Source organism: Myotis nattereri (genome assembly GCF_964212035.1).
Source record: "Myotis nattereri genome assembly, chromosome: 4".
In the NCBI taxonomy this organism is placed as follows: Eukaryota; Metazoa; Chordata; class Mammalia; order Chiroptera; family Vespertilionidae; genus Myotis; species Myotis nattereri.
Window position 1 is genome coordinate 102,274,710 of NC_138079.1, and position 9,722 is coordinate 102,284,431.

Genomic DNA, 9,722 nt, shown 5'->3' on the forward strand with positions numbered 1-9,722 from the left:
ATTATTTTTATCAGTATGGAATTAAAACCTTGAATCTTTATTTGTCCGTGTCTTTGAGTACAATCCTGAGCGCCACTGGCCTGGAAGGCAGAGAGGAAGCACACCTGCCTGCCGCGTGCTTTTCCCGGGCCTTCTCGCTCTGCACCAGGGTCCCGGCCTGCTGCTCCTTCCTGCTACAGGTGCCCATCTGGTCTGTCTTCAGCCCCCTCCCAGGTCATAAGGTGTTCCCAAGCAGCCCTGGGCTGCCAAGCAGCTGCTCTGCTGTCCTGTCTGTGGGTATCTTGGAGCCCAAGTGCTCAGAGCTGGAAGTTTCTACCAAAACACCAGGAGGTGACAGGTCAGGATCTGGCTCACAGGCAGCAGGTCCCAAGGTGGGCTTGGGCCCCCAGGCGCGACTTACCCACAGGCTTAGTGTAGGGGATGCCATGTTGGGTCAGCACACTTTGCAGTCTTTTAATCTCCTTTGATAGTTCTTTATGTGCCTGAAACAGAGAAGTTCAAAGGGCACGTCAGGCCCCTGGGCGGGAGGCCGTCTGTGTCCAGAGAACTCGGCTCCCACCCTCCCAATCTGTACCTTACTGCAGCTGTCCAAGGTCTCAAACACCAGACCCTGAGCACCGCCTTCCTGTGTGGATTCACTTTCTTCTGGGGTCTTTAAATAGCCAGCATCCTGAAAAAGTGCTCTGAGCAACTTCTCATAGCCCTGCAGGTCAAAGATGAAGAGGGAACCCCTCTTAAGTTCCTCGCTGTGCTGCACCCAGCCAAGGGGGTGCCCACCGCAGCACCTCACCTGGGCAGTGATTAGCTCGTCGGCCAGGTCCTGCTCCACCTGGTCCCACCTCTGCTGCAGGGCCGTAGGCAGGGCTGGGTACACTAAGATCCAAGTGAACTCAGACTTGGCTGAGCCCCTCTCCCCCCCTCCCCGGGCTCCAGCGTCCTACCTAACAAGGAGTGGGGGTGACAGACAAGGGGCGTCTCGAAGGTCAGCGCGTAGACACAGGTGCTTGGCTCAGACACATGAGCCAGTCGGTTGCTTTTCCCACAGGTAAGCTCCACCTGGGGGAGAATTGGTTGGTAAGTGGGTAAAGCAGACGTGCCCCCCCTCCCCAGGCCACACCCTACACAGCTCCACCTTGCTCTGCCGGCTCCGGGAGTGGCAGGAGTCACCGTCCCTCATCCACATGCCCCTGAAGGTGTTATTGGCGATTTCCCACTCGTGCCAGATGCTGAGGAGGAGCAGAGCGTAAGTTTGGGTTGGGTTGGGGAGTGCTCCACACCAAGCAGCCTGTAGCTACTCACTCATCCCCATCCCCAGCTCACCCGAGGATCCCACTGTAGGCGTTCCAGCGGAAGGTCTGCTCGTGCTGGGTCACGTTGTGGAATGGGCAGAACTCGTACTTGTACCTGGGGGTACAGCTGCTGTCAGGGGTGTTCCCAGCCCCCGCCCCTGCCACCCCTCCCCTCACTCACGTGGACTCCACCAGGCTGAAGCACTTGCCAGAAAGTCTGAAGAGATGCGCAGGCCCTAGAAGGGGGGAAATGCAACATGCTGAGTCCCGTGTAAGAGCAGGCACGTGGAAAAGCAGACCAGGCAGAAAAAATTGACAACCCACAAAACTGGGGCCATTCAGGAAAAAGGTTGGTTTAAACTTTAAAAATGGAGCACGAGAGTTTGGGTGATGTCAGCAAAATCTTAGACTAAGCTCCAAGCTCGTTTCCCTGTGAAACATCAAAAGAGCAAGCAGGAACAGGCTGGGCTAACCTAGGAGGAGTTCTGAAAAACAGGTTTACAGCAACCACGTGGACAGAAGAACAAAAGCACCTTCAAGCTGGTAGGTAGCACAGGTGTCTTGTGCCACCCCCATGACCCTCCTGCGTGGTCACAAGGAGCAGGCCGACCGTATCTGCAACATTCCAACCTGGCTGGGGGCTGCGGAGGCCTGGTCTTTGTTTTGCCTACCTCAGACCTCAGGTGGGAAAAGTGGGCCCTGCTCATGAAAGCTGCAGGGGGCCTAGAGACTCAGAAGTTCGAGGCAAGACTCTAGGAAGTAAAGACATGTACATGCCTAATAGCAAGATGCACCTCAGGCTGCTCTCCACACTCAGAATATGCCCAGATATTGGTGAAGATCTGCCCCATCGTAGAGCCAGTCTGCAAACTAACTGGCAGAGGTATCTGTTTTCAAAGACCCATTTTTCAATAAAAATTACAAGGCATACTAAGAAACAGGAACACACTGCCTATTCAAAGGCAAATACTGACAGAACCACCTGAGAGAAGCCCAAACAGTGGATTTACTAAAAACTTTATTTTTAAATATGTTTTTATTGATTTTGGAGAGAGAGGAAAGTACAGGGAGAGAGAGAAACATCAATTGGCTGCCTTCTGCATGCTCCCTACTGAGGATTAATCCTTCAACCCAGGTATGTGCCCTGACCAGAAATTGGCGACCAGCCACCTCTTGGTGCATGGGATAATGCTCCACCAACTGAGCCACACCACCACAGCCAGGGCTACTAAACACTTAAATATCTTAAATATGCTCCAAAAACTAAAAGAAAACACAAATAACTAACAGATATCAGGAAAATGATGTGGGCAGAGGTAGATCTGGACAGAAGAAAGAATCAGAGCCCAGAGCCTAAGAAACCTGTGGGACACATGGGAGTCCCCCCAAGGAAAAGAGGGACAGATTAGTTGAGGAAATGATTGTCAAGAACCTCCCAATTTGATAAAAGACATGAATCTCCAAATCCCAGAAGCTCCAAGTATAATGAACTCAGACCCACATCAAGACACACGAGACAAATGTCAAAAACCAAGTCTTGACAAGTAGATGGAATTACAGCAAAATGTGCTGAATGTATTTGCCTGCTTACAGCACTGGGAGATGTGTTTGCCAGTAAGTTGCTCATCACAAGAGCACCAGACTTGGGGGCGTAATCTCCGGCAACTTGCATGCCCTCTGAAAGAAGGGTTTTCTGTGCTGTGAAATGCATAGAACTTACACTTTGCTATGCACGACTGTTCCTGCAATTGATATTGTGTGAAACCTGGGAGGGTGGTCTTTGCGGTTCCCAGGGGCCAATGGTAATTTTTGAGTTGGGGAGCCAGTTTGGGGTGGGGAATTTCACCTGGGCCTCCGCTCTTTAACTATATAAACATTTATCTGTATCTCTATGTCCCGGTCTGGGGGGCAGGAGGCATCTATAAAAGACCAGCAGCCTTACTTTATCTTACTATATATACTTCACCAAGGTTCTAAATGTGAAGAGCTTCCTTGGACTGAAGTAGCCCACTGGTTGTTCATATATTTAAATAAAATGGTCTACAACTATTTTTCAAACAAACAAACAAAAACAAGTCTTGAAAGCTGTAAGAAGTGACCTGTCTTCAATAAGACTATCAGCTGATTTCTCTGCAGAAACTTTGGAAACCAGAAAGCAGTGGGATGAAAATTCGACCGAGGATTCTACTAGTATATCCAGGGAAAATATCCTCCAAAAATAAGGTAAACAAAAGCTGAGGAAGTTCACTGTCAATTAGACCTGACCTACAAGAAATGCTGAAGGGAGTCCTTCAAGTTCAAATGAAAGGACTATAAAAACCTCCAGTAAAGGGCAAATTACAAAGCCAGCATTGCAATTCTGCTTTGTAAATACACAGAATTTAAAAGACAAATGCATAAAAAATTATAAATCTATGTTAGCAGGTGCACAATGTTTAAGAGGTAATCTGTAAAAACAACAAGGCTGATAGAGAAACAGCTGTGTAGGAGTAGTTTTATATACAATTGAAGTTAAGATGGTATAAACTCAAATAGACTAAGAACTTGAGAATGTTACATAATCCCCATAGTAACCACTGATAAAAATAACTATATGTAAAATATACACAAAGGGGGGAAAGTGGAAAATCAAACATGTCACCTAAGAAAAACAATCAATAAAAACTAATGGACAAGCCCTGGCCAGTGTGGTTCAGTGGCTAGAGCTTAGGCCCACACACAGCAGGACCACAGGTTCGAGTCCTGTCAAGGGCACATACCTGGGTTGTAAGTTTGATTCCCCGCCTAGTTTGGGGGGTGTACAGAGGCAACCAACTGATGTCTCTCCGTCTTTCTCTCTCTTCCCCTCCCTCCCTTCCACTCTTTCTAAAAATGGAAAAACTATCCTTGCGTGAGGATTAACAACAAAAAACTAATGGAAGAAACAAAGGACAAAATCAATAAAAACATATTTCTTAAAAGCACAGATTGGCCCGGCTGGTGTTGTTCAGTGGTTAAGCACAGATCTATGAACCAGGAGGTCACAGTTCAATTCCCAGCCAGGGCACAAGCCTGGGTTGCAGGCTCGATCCCCAGTAGGGAGTGTGCAGGAGGCAGCTGATCAATGTTTCTTTCTCTCCCCCTCTCCCTTCTTGTGTGAAATCAATAAAAATGTATTTAAAATAAAAAAGGCACAGATTGGCCAAATGAACTGAAAATAAGTTACTTATATGAGACTCACTTTAGGTGTTTAGACTTGCTTTAGAATGTTACATAATCCCCATAGTAACCACTGATAAAAATAACTATATGTAAAATATACACAAAGGGGGAAAAGTGGAAAACCTACACAAGCAGGTTGAAAATGAAAAGATGGAACATTCTCCAGGACAGACCACATATTATGACACAAAACTATTTGTTAATAAACTTAAAAAGACTGAAATCACAGTTACTTTTCTGATCACACTGAAAAATAGAAATCAATAAAGAGTGGGAAACTCACAACTATATGGAAATTAAATAACACAATCTTAATCACTTGGTCAAAGAAGAAATTACAAGGGAAGTTAGAAAATATATTCAAACAAAAACACAAGATACCGAAACTTACAGGATACAGTGGAAGCAATGCTAAGCAGGAAATTTATAGCTGTGAAAACATCCAAGCCTTGGCCGGTTTGGCTCAGTGGATAGAGCACTGGCCTGTGGACTGCTGGGTTCGGGGTTTGATTCTGAACACGGGCATGTACCGCCATTGCAGGCTCCCGGCCCTGGTCGGGGAGCATGCGGGAAGCAACCAATCGATGTGTCTCTCTCTCACATCAGTGTTTCTGTCTGTCTCTCCCTCTCCCTTCCATTCTCTCTAAAAGTCAATGGAAAAAATATCCTCGAGTGAGGATTAAAATAAATAAATCTATATACATAAAAGCCTAAGCAACCGAAGGACTGGTCACTATTATGCACACTGACAACCAGGGTGCAGACACTCCCACAGCCAACCTCCCACGGTCCCTCCCTCTGGCCAGCCAACCTCCGGTGGCCCCTCCCCCTTACCAGCCAACCTCCCGCAGCCCTGATCGCAGCCCTGATCTCACCGTTCACTGGCCAGGCTGAGGAACCCCACCCGTACACGAATTCGTGCACTGAGCCTCTAGTAAATAAAAGTATATTAAAAAATTCAAAAATAAGATTTCAAATCAATAACCTAAATTTTAATATGTCAGAAAAAGAGCATATTAAACTCAAAGCAGCAGGAAGAAAGAGGAAATTTATCAGTAAAACCAAAAGTTCATTCTTGAAATCAAGCTGGTTCAAAAGAAATCAACAAATCTTTAGCTAGACTGTTTAAGGAAAAAAGATTACTCAAATTATTAAAATCAGAAATAAAAGGAGAGTCATTACTATCAATTTTACAGAAATAAGGATTATAAGAATACTATGAACAACTTGATAACCAACAGATTGATAACCTAGATCAGTGATGGCGAACCTTTTGAGCTCAGCGTGTCAGCATTTTGAAAAACCCTAACTTAACTCTGGTGCCGTGTCACATATAGAAATTTTTTGATATTTGCAACCATAGTAAAACAAAGACTTATATTTTTGATATTTATTTTATATATTTAAATGCCATTTAACAAAGAAAAATTAACCAAGAAAATGAGTGTCATAGGTTTGCCATCACTGACCTAGATGAACTGGACAATTCACACACAATTATCAATTCTTCTCAAATTCTTCCCAAAAAACTAAAGGGGAGAAATACTTCCTGACTCAATTTTCTAAGGCCGCATTCCCCTGACAACAAAGCCAGAAAGAGACAATGCAAGAAAGGAAAATTACAGATCAACATCTCTTATGAATATTAATGTAAAACCCCCCGACAAAATACTAGCAAACTGAATTCAGTAACACATTAAATGGATTCTACGCCATGGCCAAGTAGGGTTAATCCTAGAATGTAAGGATGGTCCAAAAGACAAAAACCAATCAACTAATAGTGTACCCACTAACAGAAAGCGGGGATAATCACATGATCATCTCAACTGTTCTAGAAGCACCTGACAAAATTCAACAGTTTCACCATAAAAAACTCAACAAATGAGGAAGACAAGGAGGCTTCTTTAATGTAGTAACAGCATCTATGCACAATCCATAGCTAACATCATACTCAATGGTGAAAAACTAAAAGCATCCCCCAAGATCAGAAACATGACAAGGATGCTCATAGCACTGCTATTCACTATTCAACTTCATACTGAAAGTTCTAGCCAGAGCAATTAGGCTAGTAGTAAATAGTAGTAGTAGTAGTAATAGTGATAAAAATAATAAAAGGATGGGTTGGAGAGGAAGAAGTAAAATTATTTTGTCATGTTTGCAGGTGGCATATTTATAAATGTAGAAAACCCTACAAAAATCTGCTAGAGCAAATAAATTCAGCAAAGTTGCAGGATATAAAATTGATGCTCAAAACCCAGTGTGTTTCTATACACTAACAATGAACAATCCAAAAAAAGAAATTTAAGAAAATGTTTCCATTTACAATAACATCAAATAGAAAAGGAAAAACATTTAGGAATAAATTTATTCAAGGAGGCACAACACTTATCCCCTGAAAACTACAAGCTACTGCTGAAAGAAATTAAAGATATACATAAATAGAAAGATTTCCTGTGTCCATGGATAAAAAGATTTAATATTAAGAACTCAACTACCGAAAGTGGCCTAGTTATTCAATGTAATCCAAATACAAATCCCAACGGTACTGGAAGTGCTAGCCACAGTGGTCAGACAAGAAGAAAACATAAAAGGAATCCAAACTGGAAAGTAAAACTCTCATTATCTGCAGATGACATGATATTGTACACAGAAAACCCTAAAGACTCCACCAAAAAACTAGATTTAATAAATGAATCCAGCAGTGTAGCAGGATACAAAATTAACACCCAAAAAACCTATGGCATTTTTATACACCAATAATGAATTGTCGGAAAGAGAAATTGAACGATCCCATTTACCATTGCAACAAAAAAATTAAGATACTTAGGAATAAACTTAATCAAGGAGGTAAAAGACTTGTACTTGGAAAACTATAGGATGTTGAAAAAAGAGACAGAGAAAGATATAAACAAGTGGAAGAACATACCGTGCTCATGGATTGGTAGAATTAACATTATTAAAATGTCCATACTACCCAAAGCAATCTACAGATTCAATGCAATCCTTATTAAATCACCAAGGGCATATTTCAATATGTTATTGCTTGTTTTTCTAATAAATAAATAAATAAATAAATAAATAAAACACCCACACACCCACACACACTCCACTTATCATACCTACAGAGCATCAAACATTCTACACTTCACCTACTTCTTTGTTTATTGCCTACACCCCATTAAATTCTCAAGTCCATGAGGACAAGTACTGTACGTTTTGTTCTTTCTGTATCCTCAGCACAGACCCTAACACACATAGTATTCAATTAAAAAATTATTGCAATTTGTTTCTCATATTTAATACTCACTTATCACCCTGACCAGTTTGGCTCAGTGGATAGAGCGTCAGCCTGCGGACTGAAGGGTCCCAGGTTCGATTCCAGTCAAGGGCATGTACCTTGGTTGCGGGCACATCCCCAGTTGCGGGGGGAGTGTGCAGGAGGCAGCTGACCGATGTTTCTCTCTCATTGATGTTTCTAACTCTATCCCTCTCCCTTCCTCTCTGTAAAAAATCAGTAAAATATATTTTTTTTCTTTTTCTTTTTAATTTAATTTTGTTTTATTTCTTAAAGTATTACAAAGAGTATTACACATGTCTCCTTCCCCCCCCCCTTTGATATTCCCCCGGCCTCCCTTACCCCCCAGTGTCTTGTGTCCATTGGTTATTCTTATATGCATGCATACAAGTCCTTCCGTTGATCTCTTACCCACCGCCCCCCAACCCTCCCCAGGCTTCCCACTGTAGTTTGACAGTCTGTTCAATGCTGCTCTGCCTTTGTATCTATTTTTGTTCATCAGTTTATAATGGTCTTTATTATCCATAAATGAATGAGATCATGTGGTATTTTTCTCAGCTTCCCAGGGGCCGTCGCAGCCTCACAGGGGCCGTCTCAACCTCACCGGGGAGTAAAATATATTTTAAAAAAAATACTTATCAACCTAACCACTTCTGGGATCCTGTCACATGACTTACAAAGAGGCAGTCCCTACCAGGTATGTTCTTCACAGCATTGTTTCTAATGGCCAAAAAATGTAAACAACATATTCTATATAATAAAAGCATAGTACGCAAATTGTCCCCTCCACGGGGAGTTCCACCGGGAGATTGACCAGGGGGCTAGGCCAGCCAGGGGAAGGGAGGGAGGTCCCGGCTGGTGGCCTCTAGAAACCCTACCAGTGCATGAATTTCACGCACTGGGCCCCTAGTTGCTTAATAATAGCAGAATGCAGAGCCATCATATGGAATACCAAGCATCAAGTGAAAAGAATGAAGACCTACATCCACCACCATGAAGAATACAAGACATACAGTGAATGACAACAGTAAATGCACAAACTTATACATATAGTGGCACTATTTTAAAAAACACAATGCAAAGGCCACAGAAAAAGTACTACACTTTTCTTACTTGTATACTTATGCATGAAAAAGCATAAAAGTCGTCTGGAAAGACAGACACCAAACTATTAACAGAAGTCACCTCTAGAGAAGGAAATACAGCACTAAGTTCGGGGGCAACTATTTAACTTGGTACAAGAATGTTCTGAAATGTCACGCACTCAAAAATTATTTTAAAAGGCTGACAAACCAATGCATGAGCCTCTAAGCCCGAACTCCCAGGGCCCCTCATCCGACGCCGTCCGTCCCTACCTGGCCCCCCCTGGGGCCAGCTCCCGAGCGCTGTCCCGGTGCCCCCGGAATCCAGGCCAGTTCCCGGCTCCCCGCTGGCCACCACCACGTCAGCGGCCAGGGGCGGCACTCACCAGACACGGGGGAAGGGTCCCTCTTGGGCTGCAGGCGACTGGTCTGGGGCAGGAACGGGTTGTTGAGCCTGCGGGAATTGGCAGGGTCAGGAAGAAACCGGGCCCTGGGTCGCCCCTCGGCCCGGCCCGCGGCTCCATGCAAGGCTGCTCACCCGAACGTGTTGGGCTCCTCCACCACCTTCATCTTGGCGGCGCCCGCGTACCTGGGTCCTATGGGGAACGGGGCGTGAGGAGGCGGGGACGGGTCGGGGAGGGGGGCCCGGGGACGAGTCGGGGAGGGGCGCCCGGGGACAGGAAGGGAAGGGGCTCGGGGTCACCGGAGCCTGGGCAGGGCGGCCGCGCCAGGGGCCAGGACACTAACCGTACGCTGCGAGTGCCAGCAGCAGCAGGCGCGCCAACGCCGCCGCCATCACTCCCGGCGCTGGCAAGGCGCGCGGTCACGTGAACGTCGCCGGGTCACGTGAGCGCC

General features: G+C 44.9%; 1 protein-coding gene across 2 annotated transcripts; it reads right to left on the bottom strand.

The window, feature by feature from the left end:
• Positions 1 to 16: 16 nt before the first annotated feature.
• On the bottom strand, positions 17 to 9,710 carry GNPTG (N-acetylglucosamine-1-phosphate transferase subunit gamma). Of its 2 annotated transcripts, none has more exons than XM_081089349.1 (11): positions 9,615 to 9,710; positions 9,406 to 9,463; positions 9,254 to 9,321; positions 1,471 to 1,525; positions 1,321 to 1,404; positions 1,133 to 1,226; positions 942 to 1,056; positions 791 to 873; positions 575 to 703; positions 401 to 482; positions 17 to 312 (listed from the first exon to the last, which is right to left on the bottom strand). In XM_081089349.1, exons 1-11 carry the CDS (start codon positions 9,661 to 9,663, stop codon positions 215 to 217), a joined length of 915 nt encoding a protein of 304 aa, XP_080945475.1. In that variant the 5' UTR covers positions 9,664 to 9,710; the 3' UTR covers positions 17 to 214. The 2 variants fall into 2 exon arrangements, with proteins under 2 accessions (XP_080945475.1, XP_080945476.1); XM_081089350.1 differs by having other exon boundaries at positions 791 to 864; positions 9,615 to 9,691.
• Positions 9,711 to 9,722: the final 12 nt, after the last annotated feature.

Coding starts and splice junctions, on each gene's coding strand:
- GNPTG (XM_081089349.1), bottom strand. CDS start 9,663: ATGGCGGCGGCGTTGGCGCGCCTGCTGCTGCTGGCACTCGCAGCGTAC. Junction 9,322..9,405: donor GAGGAGCCCAACACGTTCGG/GTGAGCAGCCTT, acceptor CAATTCCCGCAG/GCTCAACAACCCGTTCCTGC. Junction 874..941: donor TCACCCCCACTCCTTGTTAG/GTAGGACGCTGG, acceptor CTTGGATCTTAG/TGTACCCAGCCCTGCCTACG.